Source organism: Myotis daubentonii, chromosome 5 (assembly GCF_963259705.1).
Source record: "Myotis daubentonii chromosome 5, mMyoDau2.1, whole genome shotgun sequence".
Classification (NCBI taxonomy): domain Eukaryota; kingdom Metazoa; phylum Chordata; class Mammalia; order Chiroptera; family Vespertilionidae; genus Myotis; species Myotis daubentonii.
Genome location: NC_081844.1, coordinates 32,378,294 through 32,404,447, shown reverse-complemented (window position 1 = coordinate 32,404,447; position 26,154 = coordinate 32,378,294). Strand labels below are relative to the sequence as shown.

At 52.9% G+C, this 26,154-nt stretch overlaps 2 protein-coding genes and 1 non-coding gene across 3 annotated transcripts in view; all 3 read right to left on the bottom strand.

Annotated features, from left to right (window-relative positions):
• Positions 1–15,499, bottom strand: part of GNG7 (G protein subunit gamma 7) — a 127,779-nt gene extending 112,280 nt beyond the window's left edge. The window contains exon 1 of the mRNA XM_059697254.1: positions 15,404–15,499. The gene's annotated coding sequence lies outside the window, so the exon portion shown is untranslated. The remainder of the gene's footprint in view (positions 1–15,403) is intronic.
• On the bottom strand, positions 10,848–11,009 carry LOC132236365 (U1 spliceosomal RNA). The gene has a single exon (XR_009453293.1). It is a non-coding gene; the product is annotated as a U1 spliceosomal RNA (small nuclear RNA).
• A 3,267-nt stretch (positions 15,500–18,766) lies between the features above and the next one.
• On the bottom strand, positions 18,767–24,890 carry DIRAS1 (DIRAS family GTPase 1). The gene is made up of 2 exons (XM_059697253.1): positions 24,735–24,890; positions 18,767–21,968 (listed from the first exon to the last, which is right to left on the bottom strand). The coding sequence occupies exon 2, from the start codon at positions 21,898–21,900 to the stop codon at positions 21,304–21,306; it is 597 nt and encodes a 198-aa protein (XP_059553236.1). The 5' UTR covers positions 21,901–21,968; positions 24,735–24,890; the 3' UTR covers positions 18,767–21,303.
• Positions 24,891–26,154: the final 1,264 nt, after the last annotated feature.

Genomic DNA, 26,154 nt, shown 5'->3' with positions numbered 1-26,154 from the left:
TCGACTGCTTAAAGAAGGGACAGTGATGCCCACTTCAAATGTTTAAGACAGGGAAGCTTCCCCTCATCACTGGACACTCGCGGCCGGATCACACTCTTTGGTGGAACAGACCTGGTTTAAGGGCTCGATCAACAACTGTGGTGGCCAGTGGCATCCGGCACACAGTGCAGGGGTGGGGAACCTTTTTTCTGCCAGGGGCCATGTGGATATTTATGACAGTATTCGAGGGCCATACAAAATTATCAACTTAAAAATTAGCCTGCTGTAAAAAAAGAAGACTCTCTTACCCTTTCAACAGCATGGAGGGACCTGGAGAGTGTCATGCTGAGTGAAATAAGTCAGTCAGGGAAAGACAAGTATCACATGATCTCACTCATACGTGGAATCTAAGTAACAAAATAAACTGATGAACAAAGTGGATTCAGAGACATGGAAGCATGGAACAGAGAGCGGGATCTCAGAGGTAAGTGGGGAAGGGTGGGTGGGTGGGAGATAATTAACCAAAGGCCTTGTATGCATATATGCATAACCCATGGACACAGACAGTAGGGTGCTGAAGGCCTGAGGCAGCAGTGAGCTGGGTCAATGGGGGCCATATGTAATACTTTCAACAATAAAGAATTATTAGCCTGCAGCCCTAGCTGGTTTGGCTTAGTGGATAGAGCGTCCACCTGCAGACTGAAGGGTCCCAGGTTCAATTCCCGTCAAGGGCATATGTTCAGGTTACAGGCTCAATCCCTATCCCCAGCTGGGGGCGTGCAGGAGCCAGCCAATCAATGGTTCTCTCTCATCAGTGATGTTATGTTTTTCTCTCTTCCTCTCCCTTCCTCTCTGAAATCAATAAAAATATATTTTTAAAAAATAGTCTGCTGCCTGACCAGTGTGGCTCAGTGGTTGAATGTTGACCTATGAATCAGGAGGTCACGGTTCAACTCCCAGTCAGGACACATGCTGGGACTGTAGATTCGATTCCCAGTGTGGGGTGTGCAGGAGGCAGCCAATCAATGATTCTCTCTTATCATTGATGTTTCTATCTCTCTCTCCCTCTCCCTTCCTCTCTCTCTAAAATCAATAAAAACATATATATTTTTTAAATGCCCATGATGGAAGGTCCTCTGAGAGAAGCAGCAGGTGAGAATCCTGCATCGCGGGCTCAGCTGGGGTCGTGGTGGACAGTGCGTGGTGAGAAGCTCCGTCTGCTCTGTGTGTCTAGCGCAGCCATGAGTGGGAGGCACTGTGATGTCATGTTACTGACAAGAGACAAGATGAAAAGCTAAGGGGACACAGAACTTCACCTATAACGCAGTTTCCTAAATTAACCATATGAGTTTCCTACGGCTGCTGTAACAAGTCACACAAACTTAGTTGCTTCCGACGACACACATTTATTTCTGACAGTTCTGGGGCTCAGGAGTCTGACCTGGCTTCAATCAACTAAACCCAGGTGTGGGCAGAGCTGGTCCCTCCGAAGGCCCCGGGGAGAACTGTTTCTGGCCTTTCCCAGCTTCTGGAGGCGCCACATCCCTGGCTCAGGGCCCCTCCTCCATCCTCACAGCCAGCAGCTCAGCCTCTTCCGTCTCTGACTCTCACCCTCCTGCCTCCTCCTATAAGGACCCTGTGATGACCCTGGCCCCCTGAGTAATCCACAATCACCCCCATCTCAGGGTCCTTGACTTAATCCCCCGTGCATGTTCCCCTGCCACGTGAGGTGACATGTCCACAGGATGGGGACATCTTTAGGGCCATCACTCTCTACCACAGCTTGCTTCTTTCTGCCTTTTCACTCACCCATGCTTTTATCTGAATAAAAACGTCAATGTTTCTGCACATGGACCCATTCTGTGTGGTCTTCTCACTGCCCTTGACCAGGAGCCTCTTTTACAGAAAAAACAAACCCACCCACCAAAACCTCAGAGCAGCGGTGGCGGGGGCGCAGCAGGTTCAGGCTTCAGTCATTGAAAAACAGTGTTCATGAGAGTAGGTGGAGGGTAGGGAAAGGTGGAGACATGGCTAGTCTGAGAGCAAGCAAGTGGAATTGTCAGAGCAGAGAGCATTCTAGGTGAGGGGGACAGAAACAGACCCCGGGGCAGGAGGGCGAAAAATCAACTGTGCCCAGAGAAAGCTGCCGGGCGCACAGCTGCACAGGGACACTGCTGCTCGGAGGCTCTGAGTTACCAATGAGGGTGGATGTGGGGAGCTGATGAATGGACTCGGCCAGGGGAACTCAATTCCTTCCACAGCCCCCAGGGCTGAGCTGCGAAAGCAGCAAATGGACAAAAATCCCAGCAGGCACAGAAGCACAGTCTGTGGGTTTAAAAATAGATGATGGGCCCACGATCCCCATGCAAATCTGAAAACATCCACATAAAAACCTGTGCACACATTTCCACGGCAGCAGGACTCACAAAAGCCAAAAGGTGGCAACAACCAGTGTGCATCAGTGAGTGGACAAAGACAATGTGATACATTCATACAACGGAATATTATTCTGCTGTAAAACATGACCGTGGAGGGACCTGGAAAACACAATGCTCAGTGAGAGAAGCCAGACACAAAGGACACAGTGTGTGATTCCATTTTTGTGAAATGTCCAGCACAGGCAAGTCCACAGGGACGAGAGGTGAGTTTGTGGTTGTTGGGAGGTAAGGAGGGGAGTGGGAAGTGACTGCTGATGGAAACAGGGTGTCTTTTTAGGGTGATGAAAACATCCAAAAATTGTAGCAATGGTTGCACATAGCTGTAAATACACCAGAAACCTATGGATGCTTCACTTTAAATGGGTGAACTATATGGTATGTGACTGATATTTCCATCAAACTGTTTTTGGTGGTTTGTTTTTTTAGTTGATTCTATTTGAGAGCTTTACTCTTTCTTTTCCCTTATATATATTTTTATTTCAGAAAGGGGGAGGGAGAGGGAGACACATCAATGATGAGAGAGAATCATTGACTGGCTGCCTCCTGCACACCTCCTATTGGGGGTCAAGCCCACAACCCAGGCCTGTGCCCTTGACCAGAATCGGACCTGGGACCCTTCAGTCCGAGGACCGACGCTCTATCCATTGATCCAAACCAGCTAGGACTACAATGGAGACTTTAATGTTATGTGTAATTTACCACAAAACAGAACTAAGTGGAGAGAGCAGAAGTGGACACAAGGAGGTGAGTAGGGAGTTCACGTTGCCCTGAGCATAGAGATTGGCGTGGGGGGGGGGGGGGGAGACGTAAATGAGACAATGTCTGGAGTGTGATCCACTGACTACCAAGACCCCAGCCCTGGGAAGTGGGCAACATGGCAGGAGACAGTCCCATACACCCAGCATCTGGCAACATCCTTTCATTGTTTGCTGAGTGAAAGGAGGCCATGGAGGAACAAGCCTCATGCAACAAAGGGTCCCATTCAGTGTACCAACGCGGCTCAGGGGAACTGCTGGCCCTCTCCAGGGAGATGACCCCTGGCTGCCCAGTTTCACTTTTTTTTAAAATATATTTTATTGATTTTTTACAGAGAGGAAGGGAGAGGGACAGAGAGTTAGAAACATCGATGAGAGAGAAACATCTATCAGCTGCCTCCTGCACACCCCCTCCTGGGGATGTGCCTGCAACCAAGGTGCATGCACTCAACTGGAATCGAACCTGGGACCCTTCAGTCCGCAGGCCGACGCTTTATCCACTGAGCCAAACCAGTCAGGGCCAGTTTCACTTTTAAAGGACACACCAAATACCTGCCCATAATACAGCCTGCTTTCCAGCAACCCTCTCTGCTTGCCAGAGAACCAGGATGTCACTGAGGGAGGCGGCAGACCAGGAGAGAGGGCCGGGGCACCCCTGCTGTCACGTGGTTTCCAGGCCTTGGGCCACCTGAGTCACAACCGTATACCTGGATATGAAGCTCTTCCTGTATTAATACATGGTACCTATGCAATGCTGTGCTAACACACTCAGGTCCAGTTTATTTCCATCACCAGAGGTGGGATCATCCAAGCTCCCCCGCCCCCCGCCACACACATACACACATACACACATACACACACACTCACGCACACACGCACACACACACACATACACACACATGCACACACACGCATACACACATGCGCGCACGCACACACATACACACACTTCAGTGGATGTGGCAGAGGGAGGACCCATGTGCCTCAGATTAGATGGAGCTGTTTCTCCCGACCCTGCAGTGTCTGTGGCCACATATATAAAATGATGAGTTTCCAACTCCCCAAACACTGCCTGGGCCAGGAGGGGAAGGCCATCCATCCTGAGGGTGATGTCATCTGGGTATCAGGACCCCTGATAGGCTGTGATGAGAAGAGCACCTCACCTCTGTGTTCCCCAAAACCTATGACTAGGGTCTTATCATGAGAAAAGGCCAAATAAACCCAGATCAAGGGACATTCTGCAAGACTCCTGACCTGTCCTCATGATTGTCCAGCACGAGAGGAATGTCGGAGAGTGCCACAGCCCAGAGGGACTAAGGAGCCACGATGACTAAAGGCACATGGGGTCCTGGATGGAGTCCTGGGCCAACAAAGGGACAGTAGGGGAAACTAGTAAAATCTGAGTAAAGCACAGACTGTAGTTGGTAGTAATGGGCCATGTTAATATATTAGCGTGGCAAAGGCGCTCCGGGAAGGACTGAGATGCTAACATGGGGGAAGCTGGGAGGGCATATGGGAACTCTGTGCTGCCTCTGCAACTTCTCTGTGCAGATCAAGTTAGCCCCAAAGTAAAAAGCTAATTAATAAAATAAAAGACAGGTCTGGGAACTCAGTCCACTACCTTTCTCGGGGACGCTCACGTGGGGTGCTGTGCGGCATTACACAGCGGAGTGATGGGTACAGATGTAATCTTTTCCTGGGGAGAGGGAAGAGGGGACACTGCCCACAGTGGAAACAAGAGGCAGAACCAAGACTGGAATGTGAGGTTCCAGAACCTGGGTCCTGGTCCTTCTGCGCTCCCAACCACATGCACAGCTCTGAAGCTGTGGGCACCATGGACACACTTTGGTTTTCTTTACACACCCCTGAGAGACTCTTAGAACCCTTCAGTGACAGAGAGAGAGAGGGTGGGAGGTAGGCAGGGAGATAGATATGAAGAGAGATGGGGAGAGAGGAACAGACTGACAGAGGAGGAAGGGAAAGAGAGGAGCCAAACTATTTTTAAACAATAAAAAAATGCCCAGCCCATCCACAAACCCCAACCAGCCCCATTTCCTCCCATCACCTCCGGCTGTCTATCGACCATCCAAAGTTCAAGTCAAAAGCAACTCTACATTTCATTAAGTAACAATTCGGGGGAAAAAAATCTTCCATTTCTTGCCCTGCTGCAAATATTTAAAACTCAGTCCACAGGAGTGAGCTGTGAGTTCTCACTAAAGAGAAAGGCGTTTCGCCAGACCAGTGAGGCTCAGTGGTTGAGCATCAGCCCTTGCACCAAGAGGTCACCGGTTCAATTCCCCGTCAGGGCACATGCCTGGGTTGCGGGCTCGATACCCAGTAGGGGACGTGCAAGAGGCAGCTGATTAATGTCAATGTTTCTATCTCTCTCTGTCTACCATTTTTTATTGTTTACAAATAGTTTGGCTCCTCTCTCTTTCCCTCCCTCCTTTGTCTATCGGTTTCCGAGACAGACAGAGAGAGAGAGAGAGAGAGAGAGAGAGAGAGAGAGACACAATTCAAAGCTCAGCAAGTGTTGAACAAGACGCTCCTGGGCTCCAGGTCAAAGGAAAAGCTTGTCTTCACTATCACAGCCTTCGGCCGGTTTTCAAACCTCACTCAGGGATGGATGGTCTACCTGCAAACTGTGCCTTGGAACACTGAAAAAACACCTATTACTTGACCTCAAGGTTGTTCGTCTAAATATGCGTTTGTGTGGCTGGTGCTTTACTGAGTTACTAGTTTGTTTTTGAGTTTATGGTATAAAAGCTATAAACACAAGACACTTACTGGTATACAGTTTTACGTTTGTATGTCTTTAAGTAACATTATAATAGGCATAATTGACATTTTAAAAAGTGATCTATTTTTGAACTGAGATGCCACAGTTCATCAAATATCAGAACTCTTTTTTAAAAAATCTTCACCGGAGGACAAGCTTTTACTGATTTGAGAGAGAGAGGAAGGGAGAGGGAGAGAGGGAAATATCATTGTGAGAATGAAACACGGAAGCCGCTGGGCCTCAGTATGCGGGACCAGAGGCATCGGCAGGCGTTTTCTCAAGAGAGCCAGAGAGTCAATATTTTCAGCTTTTAGAAGCACTTGGTCTCGTATGTGGTAGCATGAAAGCCACCATAGGCAACATGTGAACAAATGCACCTGGCTTCGTGCCAATAAAACTTTATTTCTGGAAACTGAAAGGACTCTATATAATCTCTATATAATATAATCTCTATTCATATAATTCTTTTGATTTTTTTTAACGATTTAAAAATGTAAAAACCACCTCAGTCCAGGGACCATATAAAAGTAAATAATGAGCCCTGGCCGGTGTGGGTCAGTTGGCTGGATGTCATCCAGAACACCAGGCTGCTACTGGTTCGATTCCCGGTCAGGGCACATGCCCGGGTTTCGGGCTTGATCCCAGGTAGAGGGCATGCAGGAGGAAGCTGATCCACGTTGTACTCTCATATCAATGTTTCTATCTCTCTGTCCCTCTCCCTTCCTCTCTCTCTAAAAATCAATAAACTATTTAAAAATAATAAAAAATGTTTTTAAATGATGAGCTAAATTTGCCACATGGGCCATGCCGCCCCTGAACTGGACAACCTCGGGGACCCTCTGGAACTGACTTTCTAAGATGCTCTGATTCTCAATCTACACTTTAACCAGCAGACACTTCCTAGCTCTATATAACCCCAAGGTGTCCAAATGCTAAACTGTATCACTATGCCTTCCAGAGGCTTTATTTTTCTCCTCAAATTTCCCCTATTCGCTGCCTAGACCTGCCGTGCCCAGCATGGCTGCCACTAGCCACATGTGGAATTGAGCATGTGGAATGCATCTCATTCTGAGAAGTAAAAATCTGTGAGTTGCCAAATACACACCAGTTTCCAAAGGCTTCATACGAAAGAAAGTAAAGAAGGTCATTTACACCTTCTTTACATTGATGACATGTTGCAATGATAATATTCTGGATATACTGGGTTATGTCAAATGTATCATTAAAATTAGTCTCGCCTGCTTTGTTTTCCTGGAATGAGGCTAGTCGAACATTTAAAATGGTGTTTGAGGCTTGAATCCTGTTTCTATTGGAAAGCACTCTTTTTTAGAGAGGAGAAAGGGGAAGAATAATTCATATAAAACTCAATAGCATGCAGAGCTACAACTTCCCAACAGGCACTCAAGGTGACTATGCTGTTCTCATTGCTTGGTCCATAAAAACAAAATAAGGGGGAGGAAGGGATGAACAGGTGGAGCACAGATGATGTGAAGGGGGATGAAACTATTCTGTATGACACTATAATGATGGATATGTGTCATTATACATTTGTCAAAACCCACAGAATGTACAACACAGAGAGTGAAACCTGACGTCAATTATGATGTTGAGTAATGATGTGTTAATGCAGGTTCACCAACTGTAACAAAAGTCCGCTCTGGTGGGGACCGCTGATAAAGGGAGAGGGTGTGCAAATGTGAGGGCAGGAGATAAGTAGGAAATCTTGGTACCTCTGTTCAATTTTGCTGTGAACCTAAAACTGCTCTAAAAATAAAGTCTATTTTTAAAACCAAACATATTTTTTTATTTTAATGCAATCATAAATTCTCATTAGAAAAAGTTCACCCAATGGCTCACAATCTGGGGTGGTTCTGTCTCCAGGGGACACTTAGTGATGTCTCGGGACATCTCTGGTTTTGACAACTGGGGTGTTCCTGGTATCAAGTGGGTGGGGGCCAGGGATGCTGCTCAGTATCCCACAGTATTCAGAGTGGCCCCCCCAAAGATATTATCTACCCGTTTCTCCAGTGCCATGGGGGAAGAGGGGAGACCTGATTTAGTCAAACCCCCATCTTACCTAATAATAGACAAACATGTAAATTGACCATCCCTCCGCTATGCTCACCAGCCAATCAGGAGAGTATGCAAATTAACCCAACAAAGATGGTGGTTAATTTGCATACGTAGGCGCGGAGTGAAGACTGAAGGCTCCGGCTGGAGCAGCAAAGACTGAAGGCTCTGGCCGGAGCGAAGGCCTGGGTCCCGGGTGCCAGAGGAAAACCAGTGCCAGCAGCCAGGGGAAGGGAAAGCCTATTGCACGAATCTCTTCATGCAACGGGCCTCTAGTCTATATATATAAAAGCCTAAGCGACCTTTAGGACCAGTGGACCGCTCGACCCATCATTATGACAACGCACTGACCACCAGGGGGCAGACGCTCAATGCAGGAGCTGCCCCCTGGTGGTCAGTATGCTCCCACAGCCAACCTCTTGTGGCTGGCCAACCTCCCGCGGTCCCTCCCCCCACACACACACTTTCTGTGAGATGGTGAGAATTTTTATTTTTCTGGTGTGGAGAAAGGGGGGGTGGAGGAAAAGGAAGAAGAACATTTGGCAACTAGGACCACATGGCACTGGGAAATCTGAATTTCACCCTGCAGGTAACTGCTTTCTGGGCAGTGCATTGTACCCCCCCACCTCAAAAACGATATGCCTGTATCCTAACCCTGGTACCTGGGAATGGGATCTTGTTTGGAAGTGGGGTCTTTGCAGACGTAGTCAAGTTAGGGTGAGGTCATACTGAAGTAGGGTTGTCCTTATAGAAGAGGAAGATTTGGACACACTTTTCAACTTGGCCTCAGCTTTTGGGAAGAATTCTGCTAAGGTGGTTGATCATTCAATCCTCCATCTTTCATATCTGACCACTCTCATATCTAATCGGGGTCCTCCCCCCCTCCCCTCCCCCAGGTGATGTTGGATCACTCTGCCTGCAGCAGGAATCCTGTTAGCTGGTGCAGCCAGAACCCCCTGAGGTTTCTCCTTAGTGATTTTCCACCCACTGACCCCACTGCTCCTTGGCTGTAAGTCCCCACTGGTCCACGCTGTACTCAAAGTTGAGCCCAGGTCTACACTGAGTTTTCTTTTCCCCACTGCAGGAACTCCTGAATAAATCTGTTTCTACCACGCTGACAACTATCTAACTCTGGCTCTCTCTGACGGACACACAGGGAGCACAGGGAGAGGCCATGTGATGACAGAGGCAGAGACTGGAGAGATGAGATGCGGCTGCAAGCCCAGGAATGCTGTAAACCTCCAGAAGCTGGAGCACGCAGGCAAGACCCTCCCCTGGAGCCTCCAGGGGGAGCCTGGCCCTGTGACACCTTGATCTCGGACTTCTGGGTCCCAGAACTGGGAGGGACTAGACTTCTGTTGCTCAAGCCGCCCAGTCTGTGGTGCTTTGTAACAGGGACCCCAGAAAGTCACTCAGGCACAGAGAAGGCGGGTGGCATCGTCTTCTTCACTGACCTCCCGTCACAGCCTGTCTCCCCAGCACAATGTCTGCACGGACATCGCCATTTAACTTGGCTGGGTTCACCTCCCATCTTTGGTTCCTCCTGACTTTGTGTGTCCATCAAATTGGGCTGTTTCTTAAGGGGACAGGGGCAGGGGTCATGGCTTTGACAATAAAGGACGAATGATCTGACCAGTAGTAACTGTCAGGAAACAGAGCTGGCAGGCACCCCCAGATTCCCCTGGCCTCTGGCCCAGGTCCCTCCTCGTGTTAGCACAGAAACAGCAGGAGACCCACACATGTGCACACACGCAAGCCCACAGCGATGACAGCACACTCTCAACTAACTGACAGACACCAAAGATGAATTGTCTCTATTTTATCATCTCCAAAGAGTTGACTTTCAGAAATTCCAAAAAAGGAAGCAATTTCTGCAAATCAGTTCATCTTGCTCGGCATCACATCCCGGCATCAGGTGGGAGGGGGCCAGGGACGCTGCTCAACACTCCACAGTTCCCTGGATTGCCTCAGGGGATGACCAAGCCCCAAGGTCTACAATATCCAGGGGTAGACCCTGCAAGAGATGACATGGAAAGACCCAGCCCCACCTTGGTGCCCCCCACCCGCCTGTCCTCTGGCTAATCTGTCAGTGCAAAGCTTCTCTCTGCTCTCTTGACCTAACATCCGTCCTATGCACAGGTGTTATTCTCACCTCTCTGCCCCCTGAAAAACTTACTGTCACCATCCGTACCTGTGGAGCTCATGGATTTATAGGCCTGGGATCCCATCTCCATCACCCCAGGGACCCCAACTCAAGAAAGCCGGGCCAGGAACAGAATGGCCCTGGGTCCCCTGTCTCCATACCTCCCCTTGTGTGCACACAAGCGTTGTATTCACATGGTGCTCCTGGCGCCTGGCACACGTTCTGATGCTTAAAATAGGCACACAACCAGCCTTTGTTGGGGAGAGGAAGGAAGGAAGGAAGGAAGGTTTCAGACAAAGGAGACAACAACCCAGCCAACCAGAAACCCTGGGTATGCGGTGGGGTGGGCTGGAGCCGGGGGGGGGGGGGGGGGTAGGGGAGGAGAGTGGCAGGGAACGGTTCTTGGAATCAAAGTAAAGGTCTTCAGGAAAGGTACGGTGTGGCCGACGCCCGCGGTGCCAGGAAGGCTGTGTCTGTGTGACGGATTTTTTTTTTTTACTGTCTCCCCCCCCCCCCCGCCCGCCACCACATACCAAAAAAACAAAACAAAAAAACTAGTTAAGAACTATAAAAAGTTAGGCAAAGGCAAGAGTAAAATACACAAAAAATTATTAGTTAGAAGATTAGCATCGATCCACAACCAGAGAAAACTACGTGATCGAACATTTGTAACACGAGAAAACCAGGGCAGAGCTCGAACACCGTCCCCACGACCACAGATGATGCAGCTGAGTCTCCCACATCTGGGGAATCACAGGGGCCCGCACTTTGCGAGTGCAACGGATACGCCTCTCCCCGGGGAAATCGCCTTCGCGATCATGGAATCTCCCTTGTCAGGTAAGTATGTGAGGGATTTTTATTTCACCGGGTGGGTGATGAGTTGATGCAAGTGTCAGGGAAATGACAAACCAATCTGTGTCAGAGAGTGGATCCTGGTCACATGGGGTTGACCCAGCAGAAGAGGGAAGACTGGAAGCTGACCCAGCAGCGGGGATGCTCTGAGCAAGAGAGTGAAGTTAACTCAGGGAAAGAAACGCAGAAGAGAGAGGTAAGATTCAGAGGGCTGACACCAGACAACACCCCAAGCTTCGGTTTAGTGGGCTGTTGCCTTCCCAGGAAAAAAAAAAAAGCCATTTATATAGCAGCATGATTCTTCAATGCTAAAGGTGGGAGCAGAGCAACCCAGATGTCCATCAGGGATGAATGGATAAACACAATGTGCCCATCTACACAAAAAGGAGTGAGGCCCTGGCACTCGCTACAATGTGGATGAGCCTTGAACACATGATGCTCAGGCACAAAAGGCCACACAGTGTGTGAGTCCATTCATTTAAAATGTCCAGAACAGGCAAATCCAGAGACAGAAAGTGAGTTAATGGTGGTTAGGGGCTGGGGAGAAAATGGGGGGATGGGGGTGTGATTGCTGATGGGGACAGGGGAATTCATTGGGGGGACAGAATGGACTTAAGGGAGCCCTGGCCAGTGTGGCTCAGTTTGTTGAGCATCATTCCATGCACCTAAAGGTCACTGGTTTGATTCCCAGTTGGGGCATCCAGGCTGCTGGTTCATCCATCCCCAGTAGGGGGCATGCAGGAGGCAGCCAATGGATGTTTCTCTCTCTCCCTTCCTCTCTCTCCCTTCCTCTCTCTCCCTTCCTCTCTCTCTAAAACTCAATAAAAACACATTTTTTAAAAAATAACAAAGGTACCATTTAAAAATAAAATAAAAGGGGTTTAGGGGGATGGTTGCATAACTTGATAACCTTACCAAAAAAATTAAACCATGTGCTTAAAATGACTGAGTTTTATGATATGGAAATTGTACCTCAATTTAAAAAAAAAAAAGTAAAAAAAATGACTTTTCCTTTTGTAAGGTATTCAAGGAGAACTAGTAGCCGTTTCTGGAAGAGTCTCAGAGCTGCACAAAGCCTCCTGCCCACCCGTTGGCAGGACAAAATACGTTGAGAGAATTTAGCTAATCAACGCCCTGCAGGGTGGTCAAGGAGGAGAAAGCTGAAGTGACCGCCTGGGACAGGTCACTGCATCTTTGAGCTCCCCATCAGGTCCCCACGTCTCCTGGGTGACATGAGCACTTTTCTCTAGACCCTGAAGAGAGGGAGGCCACGCCAAAAGGCAGCACAAGATAGAAGGGGAGAAAATCAAGGCTCAGAACTATCAAAAGGAACAGTGGAACCAGAGGGAAGCCCCCCAACATCAGCAGGGACCTGGGATTGCAGGGGCCAGCCCTTAGAGGACCCAGGGGGCCCAGGCCAAGCCCTTAAAGGACCCAACCAGGGGGTGAGTAGGAAACAAAGCTTCAATAGCTGCTGTTGTCAGTTAAGACACAAAGGAAGGGGGAGAATAAGTGTATCAACATCCAGCAATCACACAACAGTCCTGGGCACCTGCCTCCCTAAAAAGTTCCAGAAAATTCCAAAGTCTTGGAGGCTAGACCCACCGACCTTTTTGCAAGAAATTATGTAAGAAATTACAACGGAGTTTCAAGAATACGAATGATCTAGTAAATACGGTTTCAAAGACGATTATTTGTTTACAGGTGCAAATGAAGAAACCTGTGATGACAGCTTGAACGGAAGCAGCTTTTTACACTACTACTTGGTGGACCAAAACGGAAATGCCTCCGTTCAGTAAACACGGAGCTGAACTGTCTGTGTGTCAGAATGCTTCCCATTCGGTTGTCTTTCCCTCCAAACACTAGGGCCCAGGATTCACAAACTGAGCACAAACCAATGGTGTCAGTCACAGGATCTTTCCCACTGAAGACCAAGAATTACCTGAAGAACTCACGCTTCATGCTCCCAGTCAAAACCAAGGAAACAAACTGCACACTTGGGCATTTTTCAATGACGGGAATAGATGACTTAATCCCAGATTCAAAATCAGTCTAAGTGGTCAAAGGCCGCACAAAAGACCCGCCTAGAAAGAGGTCAGTGTTTCTAAAATTCTCTAAAAGCGGTGTGATTTATTTTCCCTCCTAAAATGAGAGCACTGGATGGTTTAGAAACAACCCCCAAATCTGGGCTGAACTTCCTAAGAATCAAAGGTAAGAGTGTGGTTTTTAAAGGAGAAAACAACTTAGTTTTATTTATAACAGGGGTCTCACCTGGGGCAATGTTACTCCCAGGGGACACTGAGTGCCATCTGGGGACATCTGGGGTTGTCATGACTAGGGGTGATCCTGGCACCGAGTGGGTGGGGGTCAGGGATGCTGCTCGGCACCCCGCAGTACCCAGGACCGCCCCAAAGGCAGCTGAGCCTGTGGAAGGAGCCAGGTCTATCAGGGTAGATAATCGTGGCCCAGTGGTGGCTCCTGTGGGGGACACCTAGGTGGGAATGTCCCATGCAGCCTTCTCTTAAGTAGACATGCTTGTTCCTTAACAAACCTTCAGAATCTCCTGGCATCGGATTCAAACAAATTCTTCTTTTTCTGGTGTTTGGCCCCCTTCACTTTTAACAATAGGGACTTTTTTTTTGTCTTTTCCTTTTAGCAGATTTTTGTGTGAAAGCACAAGCAGTGATTCTTGTGTGCACCCCCAAGGCTGAAGGCCTGGAGTCAAGCTCTGATTCCTTCCCTCCCTCCCTGACAACCCAGTTATTCTATCCACCCACCTTTCTCCCCTCCCCGCCAAATACCTTAATTTAGAACATTATCATCAATGCTGCACGTAGCCTCGCCATGTGCCAGGAGTGAGCTAGGTGCATGCATTCTCTCATTTGACTTTGACTTCCCCAGTGGTCCTAGGAGGACCTGCTACTGTTTTGTTATTCCTGCCTTACGGAGGAGTAAACGGAAACTCCCAGAGGCCACTGGGCCAAGCAGAGTCTGAAACACTGTTAATCCTGGGGAGAGCGGGCATCTGAGAATCAAGTTTGTGAACCTGGCCGACACCTAGCAGGAGTGCGAGCCCTCTCTTCCCTGCTGCTCATCAAGCCTGTCTTCTCCCACCCACCTGCCACCCCCCAGCCGCCCCCGTTACCCAGGAATAATAAAGTGCCAAAGTGCTGCCCACGCCCCTCAGTATCACTGTCCCCAAAACTCCCACTTCGGTTCTTCGCTCCTTAGCCCAAAAATTCCTGAAAAATCCAGTCACCGACACCAGCCCTTTTCCGCTTCCCAAGACGCTCCCCTATGCACCCTCCATCCCAGACACAGGCCTGCAAAGTATGTTGAACTCCTGCAGCTCACCCTCCCTTCTACACCACATGATTAGCGCCCCCCCAGAAGAGCGGGGACCAATCCCTTCCACAGTCCTTATAACTGAGTTCCAACGAAGACCCCCCAATTTCCTCCTCATTAGTCAACTCCCCACAAAACACCTGCCAGCCCTCTATCCCACCATCCCTCTCATCACCCCCTGCACCCCGAACTCCACATCCCCTTGACCCCTCTAAACGGGGCTGACTCCACCTCCACGCCGCAGCCCTCCCCTAATTCTGCCCTCTGGCCCCCTCTCAGCTCACCCAAACCCCATATTCCTCAATCACCCTTCCCGGACAACTTGCCCCCCCAATCCCACCCCAGCTCACTACTCACCTAACCTCCACTTCAACTAAACTCCCAGCCCCTCCTCCAATAACCTTACCTTCGACCCGAACCCGACCCCTCCCCAGCTAACCGCGACCCCAACCTCACCCCCAGTGCCCTCCCCAGCTAACCGCGACCCCAACCTCACCCCCAATGCCCTCCCCAGCCAACCTCGACCCCAACCTCACCCCCAATGCCCTCCCCAGCCAACCTCGACCCCAACCTCACCCCCAGTGCCCTCCCCAGCCAACCTCGACCCCAACCTCACCCCCAGTGCCCTCCCCAGCCAACCTCGACCCCAACCTCACCCCCAGTGCCCTCCCCAGCCAACCTCGACCCCAACCTCACCCCCAGTGCCCTCCCCAGCCAACCTCGACCCCAACCTCACCCCCAATGCCCTCCCCAGCCAACCTTGACCCCAACCTCACCCCCAATGCCCTCCCCAGCTAACCTCGACCTCAACTTCAGTCACCTCCTCAGCGGACCTTGACCCCCCCAGTCCTAGCCCAGACCCCCAACTCGAGCCCCGCAGCACCCTCCTCAGCAGACACCGACCCCCAGCGCGTAGCCAATGGAGCCCTCTCTGCGCCCACCCCCCGGGCTGCCCGAGCCGACCCTCCGCCCCGGCCGCCCCCCAGCGGCAGAGAGGAGGGCGGCGGACCGTGTCCGGGACCACGACCGCGCGCGCCCTTACCTGTACTCCGGCCGCCGCGGCCGACTCAGCCCCGCTGCGCAGCCGAACCCGCCGCCCGGAGCGCCAGCGCTCGCTCCTCTCTGGGGGCGGGGCCAGCGCGCGGGGGGCGAGCACTGAGGCCATCGCAGCCAATCGTGGGCCGCGGCGGCGGGAGCCCGGCCTAGGGCGAGGCGCAGGGCGAGCCGCGCAGTAGGCTGCGAGCAGGAGAGGGGGCGGGGCTCCGGGCATGAGCCAGCCTGGAGGCGGAGTGCTGAATGGCACCGTTGCTGGCCACCCGAGAGCGGGTACCGCGCGGGGGGGCGGGGCTATGCTAATAAGCAAATAGAACACTGTGTGGGACTCCGGAGCCGGGCGACACGCGGGTTTCCAGAGGCGACTTGGTGACGCCAAGGAGGCGTGATGCGTTTCGCGAGTTCGAATCCCGAGTGGGGGCTCAAGTTCGCATTCCAAATCCTAGATGTTGGGCCTCGCTTGCGGAGCGGGAAGAATGTCTCCTCTTGATCAGTCGCGCGACCTACAAGACGCTAATGATAAATGCTCCCTTTTGTTGTACCCTCTGCATAAGGCTAGGGGAGAAATGATAAAATCCCCATTTTACAGAGGTGGAGATTGATTCTCAGGTTAAACCCAAGTTCATTCGCCCAAGCCTGCCTCATAATTCCCAGGGTTTCTCAATTTCCTAACCCCTCAGCCTCCTCCCATATGGAATGATCCAGAATCCTGCAGGACCTGGACCCCTGGGATGTGCATTTTTAATACGTTCCCCTGGTGATGTTGGAAAACATTTAATGTCTCCAAAAGCATCCAGAGGTCATGAGGGGAGAGTTTTTTACATAGGAGGATGCAGCCACCATATTCTGGACTTGAGAAACTTTGTGTAACACTGAGGTTCTGTGATCTGAGAGCTCCTGGCCTCCCAGCTGGGTGCCCCAGGGCTCCTATCATCCCTGTAGGAACCTCCCTGCTCATCCCCTGCAGCGCACAGAGAGAACCAGGTGTCTGGGGTGCCATCTCACTCCCCAGCCTACTTATCATCAGAGGAATTACTGTCTGAACTAGAGTTACAAACTAGTGGCTCCCCAGGCTTACTGTCTGAACAGGGTCTCAAGCTCACATGGTCCCTGGGTGAGATGTGGTTCAAACAGCCTTTAAAAATTCTAAATTCATTGCCAACATTTAAAAATCAGGAGATTTCTTTTGATGTTGTAAACGTACTTTCTAAAAGATGAATTGTTTAAATGCTATGGCAACCTGACTTGTAAAAAAAAAAAAACCTGCAAAAAAAGTAGAATCATTAAATTGTGTCCCTCTGTTACAAAAAAAAAAAAAAAATTTAAAATCAGGCAATTCACAAAAATAAATCCAGATTTCCAGGTGCACTTGAAAAATCAGAAGGTCTGGTGATTCCTGCAGCAGCTAGGTGCAGGAGCTGGATGAAGCAGCTGCACAGCTTCAGGCAGGGCCAGGACTGGAGTGAGGCAAAAGAAGCATTTTCTCAAATCCCTTGCCATCAAGATAAATACTATGTTAATGATATCTTTTTAAATTTCAAATTAAATGCTGAAATAATCCAAGATGAACAAAAATACTGTACCAAATTTTTCAAGAAAGACAAAATATGCTTCTGCACTTGTGCAAACCATCGTCCTTGCCTTTCCTTAGCCCGGGCCCTGTCAGATCCTATCCTTATCTAAAAGATTAATGCATTGTTCACCACGGCTTCCTTTGCATTAAATAGTGCATTAAGGCTGGCCAGTGTGGGCTCAGTGGTTGAGTGTCGACCCATGAATCAAGTGGTCACTGGTTCAGGGAATGTGCCTGGTTGTGGGCTCAGTTTCCAGTGGGGGGCGTGCAGGAGGCAGCCAATCAATGATTCTCTCTCATCATTGGTGTTTCTATCGCTCTATTTCTCTCCCTTCCTCTCTGAAATCAATAAAAACAGATTTTAAAAAAATATATGTTTCTTGATGGCTGAGATTTTTGGCAAATCCCCCTCCCCCTTAAATTTTGCACCCATGTTGAGTGTCTTGCACTCCTCACCTAGTCCTGGCCCTGCTTATAAGTTTGTAAACAGCTCTGAGCCATTTAGCAAATGGAAAAACCAAAGCCCCGTAGGCTCCTCTCCAGGTAAGATGGGGCTCTTAGTGCCTGCCTGTTACCCTCAACTGATTGAAATAAGTGTGGTGTCATCAGGGCTTGTGTGGTCTCCTGTGGGGACCACAATGTTCCCATGACATCCCAGTGTCCTTGTCATAAAAGCCCAGACTCTTCCCACAGCCCACTGGGCCCTGTTTGACCCTGCTTACCTCTCTGATCTCCTTGGCTACCACCCTTCCGTCACTCCTCTCCTGTCACTCTGGCCTTCATTGGTTCCTGCCTGAGGGCCTTTGCACATGCTGTTCTCCCAGCCTGGTGCTCTATCCCAGATCATCCTCTTCGGGCTGCCCTCTACTTCGCCTTCATGTGTCATCTCAATGTCACCTCCTGAGTCAGCTTAGCCTCCTAACCACCAGGACTCCTGTCCTCATGTCACTTTTGTATCCAGGTTTCCCTTCTTCACAGCACGTATCTGAAATGACCCGATTCAGCTCTTTGGTGTGTGTATGGGGGATGTCCTCTCCCCCAGTAGGTTATAAGCTCTGAGAGGGCAGGGACCCTGGGGTTTGAGTCGATCATTGCTTTGTGTCCAACATCCAGGAAAGGGCCAGGCGCATAGTGGGTGCCTATTACATACTGGATGAATGAATGAATGAATGAACAAATGAATGGATGGTGTCTCAGTTCTTCCTCCCAGTCTGTCCCTGAATAGACTTTATCTCTTCCTGCTGAGACACCCGCCTGGCCTAATCTGAATGGGTGCGAAGGAGGCTGGAGTAGCAGATGAGAAGTCACATGTGGCAGGTGGAGGGGTGGGGAGCGGGAGGGCAGTCCCTCCCTGCTCAGTCCCCCTGCCCCGGCATCTGTGAGTACCCCTACTCACCCGCTCTGTGAGCCCTGCCGGGGAATTGCCCAACTTCACAGGTAGTCTAGGGAAGGTGTCCCAGGTAACATGTGCAGAGGAGCCTGGGCCAGAGCTACACAGGGCCAGTGTTCTCAAGCCCAGTCAGAAGCCCTGGAGCCCAGATTGCTCCTGCCTCTCCTCCCTTCCTCAGGGCCCTCTCCACCTGTCACATCCCATCCCTCACCTCCCTACACCCACACGGCTCTCACCGCCCACCTTCGGCCCCTCCCTTCCTCATCCCCACTACTTACCCCTGTCCCTCACCTCTTCCATCCCTCGCCTCCCCATCCTTCATGTCCTCACCTTTTACAGACGGCCAGCTGACCCCCCCCCCCCCAAAGAAGGACCACTGGTGCGGAATGTAGGATCCACTTCTTTATTGCAGGAAAGACTATTTCTAGAGCGAATGCTACACAGACCCCACAATGGGGGTGGGGGTACCCACATGCAGGGGGAGGACGGGCAGGAACAGGATTACAGCAAGCATGGCCTGGCACGGTCCCCAGACCCAAGGATACCCAGGCAGGACAGGCCAATAGCCAGGGCAGGCTCTGCCCTCTCCTGCTGCAGAACCTTAGTCCCCAGGGTCAGGGCAGGGCCTGAGGCAGGAGAAGCCTGGAGGGGCGGGGCCCCAGGGGAGATTGTGCTATCAGGGTGTGTCCCTGAGAAAGGGCCGCAGACCAGACCCGGTGCCCAGCCTCACCCACTCAGGCACCTTCAAGGCCCAGGAACCACTCCCGGGGTGGGGGAGGGAGCAACACCAGCTGTTGGTGGGTCCTGGACCTACCACAGGATAAGGGGACTCAGCTGTACTCAGACAGAACGCTACCAACGCTTCCATGGACTCATCCATGTGCCTGGCAGTCACACACACTCCCTCTCTCTCATAGTGTGTCCCTTAGACATTTGTGGAGTAAGCAGTCACATAAACAAAGAGAAAAATAAACACTCTTTCACTAAGTTGGACACCAACAGTCCCTCTTATCTACAATAGTCCCATGTGGTCACATGACTGGACAGCCACATGGCCTGTCTCTCTTCTCTCTCTCTCTCTCTCTCTCTCAGCTCAGTCTCAGTGTGCACACACACGCACAAGCACATACACACGCAGCTTTCTGACACCCAATGCTGCAAGAGGCCCAGGGAGAGGCTCATGGGGCAAGGACATGAGGGCAACGCCCGCAGACAGCCAGTGAGCCACTGAGGTGCTCGTCCTGCGACAGCAGGGAACTGCGAGCCGCCGAGAAGTGCTGGAGCTGGGAAGTGGGTGCTTCCCAGGCAGGCCTTCAGGTGAGACTGAAGCCTGGGCCGCACTCCGAGTCGAGCCTCGTAAGACCCCGAACGAAAGGCCCAGCTAAGCCATGCCTGGGCTCCTCAACCACGGAACCTGGGAGATGGTAAATGTGTGGAGTTTCAAGTTGCTGAGGTTGTGGTCTTTTGTTATGTAGCAGTAGCTGACTGATACAGATTTTTTTAGCTGAGAGACACCTTGCTATAGAGTAAGACACGGTGAGAACAAAACAGGTTCACAGATTCTCTCCAATAAATCAGGTCACTCACTCCCGAAAACACAGCCACTTACAGTCACACTCATGCTGTTACATCACAAATATTCTGACCTTTAAACAACAATACCACCCACCCCTATGTTATTAAATACACAGACTGTCACATGCGCATACCACCCCAGTGACACACACGCAGGCTCACACAGACACATATATAGACACATTGGCCCCTACACAGCCATTTGCACAAATGCACCATCCCATGGCCACCCCCAACCCTAGCCTGTCATTGTCAGACACAGTCCCACAAGTGTAGAGATATCTAGACATGTACATTAAAACACTCAGAATCTCATGGTTGCAGAGACACCCCAACTGCAAGACACAAGCCTTCCTGGGGTCCCCCTCTCAGGGGTACAGGTGGTGGGAGGAAGTGGGCTAGGCAGGGTTCTGCCTTACCCCTCTGGACAGGGCCCCAGGTACCCCACCCAGCACCCCAGACCCCTGCCTGGGGCTCAATGGTGATGCGCTGTGCCAATCTTTATAGGCCGTGTCCAGGAAAGCCCCCCATTTTCACACCGGGCAGTCCCCAAGTTGTACTGTGGCCATCGGCCAGTCCTGGGCCTCCCTTACCTGCACCCCAGGCCCAGGCTGGGTGTGGAGTGGGGTTCTGGGCTGGCAGGGCACTGCTGCAGGCCCTGTGGTTATTGCCTGGTGGCCTGAGGTCCATCCTGCAAGCCACTCCCTCCCAACCGTGGAGACAGACATGAGAGGGGTGGTCCAGGACCTGGGGCAGGGAGCACAGGCCAGAGGTCATGAGGGATGGAGGTGGGGAGTAGGAGGTGTGTATGTTAAACACCAAGTAGGAGAAAACAAAAGTTAAGGTTCCTGTGCATTTCAACCTGTCCCTCCCCAGCAAGGTCACAGTGATCTAATGGGTGGGGGCAGCACAGGTCTGGCTGGGGGCACCCAAAGGAAAGGACCAGAAATGGGGGTCCTGGGAGAAACAGAGACAGGCAGAGATGGGAAAACCCAGTGTCCTCGGTCCCCACAGGGACAGACAGCTTCCCCATTTCCCCATGTGCAGACCAAGGGGGCCATTTCTAGCACTTGGCTTTGGGGGGTACAGACAGGAGGGTGGGGCAGAGAGACAGAGCAGAAGGCAGAGGGATGCGACAGAGCTGGGTTGGAGCCCCAGACCCGCAGGGCTCACCAGGGCCTCAGAGTCCCCATCGGGGTTGTTGGATGATGGCAGAGAAGTGGATGTGAGAGGGAGAGAGAGGAGGGGAATTGGGGAAGGACGGGGAGAGGAGGAAGGCAGTGGCTGCAGGATGGTGTGGGGAGAGGCATGGGGCCAGGACAGGGGCTGTCTGCAGGGGGGCATCCCAGGCTCACATGAGGATGCATTTGCCCTTGATGCGGTCTGTCCTCTTCTGTTTGCTGGAGCGCTTTCCATCGATGTTGAGGCTCATGTTGCGGCGTGTCTCCAGCGTGAGCAGCTCCTGGAAGAGCTCCTTGACATTGTAGTTCATCTTGGCCGACGTCTCCATGAAGGCGCACTTCCACTCCTGGGCCACCGCCTGGGCCTCACGGGTGTCCACCTCTCGCTGCGTCTCATCACACTTATTGCCCACCAGCATGACTGGGATGTCCTCCACGCTGCCCTTGATCTGCACGATGAGCTGGTAGATGGGCCCCAGCTCCTCGAGCGACTGCTTGCTGGTGACGGAGAAGACCAGGATGAAGGCGTGGCCCTTGGAGATGGACAGCCGCTGCATGGCCGGGAACTGGTGGCTGCCTGTGGTGTCGGTGATCTGCAGCGTGCATACGCTCTTGTCACAGCTGATCACCTGCCGGTAGGTGTCCTCAATGGTGGGGATGTAGGTGTCTCGAAACGTGCCCTTCACGAAGCGCAGCACCAGTGAGCTCTTGCCCACGCCACCCGCACCGAACACCACCACCCGGTAGTCATTACTCTGCTCAGGCATCTTCCACGCCGGGGGTGGACGTCGGAGCCGGGAGGGCTCGTGCCAGCTGCCAGAACCCCAGGCCGACCCTGTACAGAGAGGAGTGGCAGATGCAAAAGGCCACCTGGCCTGGAGGGAACAGCTCTAGGCCTGGGGGCAGGAGGGAAGGCTTCTCAGAGGAGGTGGCCTTTCTCCTGTGTCCTGGGAAGGCCCTTCTGGTTGATTTGGCTGACTTTGCAGTTCTGCCCTGCATGCAGGCTCAGAGCCAGTCCCCTCTTCTGGTTTTCCCCTCAACAGAATCTGGGGCGTAAGCTCCTTCCCAGGGACTCTGGGCTGGAAGAGAAGTGAAGGTGACTCCTTGCCCCACATGCATGCTCCCCCAGCCACTCACCCAGGCTGCAGGGACTTTTCCCTCTCTTCTCAGCTTAGCCGTGGGCTCCTGCAAGCCAGCAGGCCCGGATCTGTGGCCTGGGCAAGCTGCTAAGCCTCAGTTTCCCCCTCTGCAAAGTGGGTGACATGGTGCCTCGCTCCAAAAATCACAGGCTCCCTGCTCTCTCATCAGCCCAGAGGCTCCTCAACCTTGTGGGACATCTTTAAAATGCAGCGTGCAGGGCCTCCGCCCCGGAAATGATTAATCAGCTGGCCAGGGCCATGACCCTGGGCACCTGCATCTTAAAGCCATTCTCCTGCCCTCATGCCGTAAGCTTGATCCGAATGCTGGAGGCTCCAGAGCCCCAGTGTGCAAATCATGACACTGATTCCCCACAGCAGCCCTGAAAGGCAGGGATGCACAGCCAGGTTGGGGATGAGAAAATTAAAACTGAGGCCCAAGAGAAAAATACCTGCTCCCTAAACTCTGTACCCAGACCGTGGTCTGCCTGCCTTGGCCTCCCATTCAGGTCCAATATACCCATAGCCACAGGCACAAAGCTCCCCAGAAGGGGGTCCTCTTATCATCTCTCCCTCTCCTGAGCTCAGAGAGGTCCATCAGCCCTGGGAAGTCACAAGGCATAGCAATTCCTGCAGTGATGGAGGTGGGGGAGCCCTCGAAGGGGGATGGGAGCAGGAGGCCGGGCTCCAGCATCTGTATCCTTCTCTCTAAAGTGCAGGAGAGACCCCATCCCTTCCCCCCTCCTCACTTCAGCCAAGTTCCTTTCCCTGGAGGTGCGTGTGTGTGTGTGTGTGTGTGTGTGTGTGTGTGTGTGTGTGTAAGACCCGATGATGTGAGCCTGGTGGCAGGAATGTGGGCAGGTAATTCGGTGTCTTTGAGCCTCAGTTGTCTCTGTGAAACTCAGTGCCCACTCCCCAGAGTTGCAGGGAAGAGGGTGTGATAAGCTGGAGAAAGCCCTTAAGCAGGTGCTGGGCACAAGGAAACCTTCTATAAGGGTGGATGATCAGGATTATTGATCACAGGAGCTCAGAGTATGAAGCACTTGGCCTGTAGTGGGCTGGGAAGGCACGTTCTGAATGATCAAAAAGTACCAGGTTTGTCAGAAAAAAGATATACAATAAAAGTAATAGCCGGCACATACTCCATCAATTATGTGCCAGCCAAACTTCCAGGCGCTTCAGCAGTACTAACTCATGATTGACTGCTAGGCATGTTGGTGACATGGTGACATGTGTGGCAGTGCTCCACACGAGAGGACACTCGGTGGGGGGCTGGCAAGGGGTGCCAGCCAGCTCTGCAGTCACTGCCCTTTCTGGATGGGTACACAGTGTGCAGCCAGGCACCACCACAACTGGCCTGGGGACCTGGTGTGGCCAGTGACAGTCAGTTCAGCTGCCCCACACCCAGCCCTAGCTTTGCCCTGGGTGCAGACCCCCTGGCAGGGGTCCCGGCCAGTCAGTAGGGTATCTCCAGAAGAGGCCGCTCTGGGGCCTAGGATCTCTGACTAGGAGCCCCCATTCAGTCACCGCTAGTCCATGCCAGGCACCCATTTGAAAGCCACCTTCACCTCCTGCAGGGCAGGAGTGGGGGAGGGGGTCTCAGGCACAGAGGGTTGGAGGGGGAGGCACTGGCTCAAGGTCACAGAGCAGGGAGGGGCAGAGCAGAGCAGGATTTGAACTGGCCCTGGTTGGCCTCACAGCTGGGAGTCCCCCTCCTGTGCAAAGCAGCCCACCCTGAGACTCCCCAGGGGGAATGGGCCCAGCCCTAGGTCCCCAGAGCCCAACGGGGGAAGTTGCAGCAACCTCAGGTGCAAGAAAGCAGGCTGGGCCCAGGGGAGGGCCTGGGGGAGGTACTTGCCTAAATTGGGGGTGTTGGGGTGGGGCAGGGGTCTAACCAGGGAGTTATGAGAGGCTTGGTGGGAGAGGGCCTGCTCTAGAGGGCTGAGAGAGACACACTCAGGGGGGCCAGCCCAGGGGCCCCCCTTGGCCAGAGGAGGATCTAAGTAGTAAGGGAGGGAGCCAGACCCATGAAGGCTCCGAGTGAGGGGCTTGACTGGGTGGAGAGGACCTGAGGGCTAGGCGGGCAGCGGTGGGGGAGACAGGCCCAGGGCCCGAGTGGCTCCCCGTGGAGGGGTCCTGGCAGAGTGGGACGGCCAGCCCCGACAGCGGGTCTGAGGAGGGCTGGAGAGGGCGGGCTTGGCCGTGGGGGCGCCCTGTGGGCACCGTGGGGGAAGGGAGGACGCGGAGAGGGAGCTGTCCAAGGTGGGAGCGGAGGGCGGCCGGGCCAGGGCACAGTGGACGGGGGAGAGGTTCCGGTGCTGGGCCGGGCGGGAGGAGGGCCCGGCCCCCCGAGCTGGCCGGGAGGGTGGGGCTCGGACAAAGGAGATGCGCGCCGGGAAAGGCCCCGCGAGCCAGGCGAGTGGGATGCAGCGGCCCGCGCCCCGGCCCCGGGTCCCGCCGCCTACCTGGGCGCTCGTCCCTGGGGCGCCGCCGCCGCCGCTGCTGCTGGCCGGCTCCGCGTCCGCTCCCGCGCCGCTGCCCCCCGCGCGCCCGCCGTTGCTGCCGCCGCCCGCCCGAGCCGCCGCCGTGCCCGCGCCGTCCCCGCCCGCCCGCCCGCCGGGCGCCGCGCTCCGCCCCTCCCCGGGGACCCGCGCCCCCGGCCAAGGTCAACACCGCCCTGCGCCCCAGCGCCCACGCGCGTAGCCCAGCCCAGACCCCCACCCCGCGCCCCCAGCACCGGACCCCCACCCTGCGACCCCAGCCCTGGACCCCAGCCCGGGGCTCCCCGCCAAGCCCCGAGAGCGTGCAGCCCCGCCCGGACTCCCTCCTGCTCACACCCGGGAAATCACTAGGATGCCGGGGTGCAGAGGAGGTGGGGTCTGCTTCTTCTGGATCCCTGAGTGGGAGCTGGCGTGCTCAGGGTCACTCCGAAAGCCAGGTCCTGGGCATGAAGGGGAGAGAGTGGAAGTCACCCCTGAGACAAAAGGAAAGGGTCACTGACAGAACTGTAGACCAGGGGGACGGACACCCTGGGGTTGGTGGGGGTCCTGGTCCAGCTCAGGGACCGGCTCCAGAACAGGTACTTTGGTGGAATAAATAAAATAATCAACTAATAAATACTATATAATTTGATTAACCAATGTCACCCAATAAATTCAACAAAAATTTAAAAGAAAAGCAATAAATAGATGTGTGAGAAGGCAGAGGGAGCCCCAGAGGGCTTGGGGCAATGGGGCTGTACTGGAAACCACTCCCCCATCCCAGGGGTTTGTTGGAGGGGGGGACAGAAAGGGAGTGAAGAGGGCCTCCCCCTGCGATGGTACCTAAGGGCAACCGGCCAGGGCGGGACAATGGCAGGCGGGCCCTTGATGGACCTGGTGGAGCCATGTGAAGGTGGAAGGTGAGCAAAGGGGGTTAGGGGGAATGGGTTTTTTTGTTTGTTTGTTTGTTTTGTTTTCTAGTATAAAAATATTTATCTTCCTCAAAGAGGTAACTGAGAATAAGCGCGCATCTTTCGGAAGTGGCTGTGCCTTTGACATGACTGTGTGGCTGTTTAAGCTCACAAGATGCCATCACCCCTGCCTTCCTGAAGAACCACTAGGATGAGCAGAGGCTCATCTCAGAGGAGACTGGACCTTGGAGAGCAGCGGCTGGGCCAGAGGTGGGTGTGAGGCAGCCCCAGGCACCAGGCCTGTTAAAGGAAGGTGGCCCTTGATGGGGAGGCTGACACTAGGGTCCCACGAGGAGGGGCTTTCTGGGGTCAGATCAGTTGGAAGATGAAAGAGGCTCTTTGGTAGGTGGTGAGCTCCCCGTCATGTGTGTGAGCAGATGGTCAGCTGGAGCCAAAGAGTCCCTCTGGTTCTTGGGTCCTTGATTCTTGCTGAC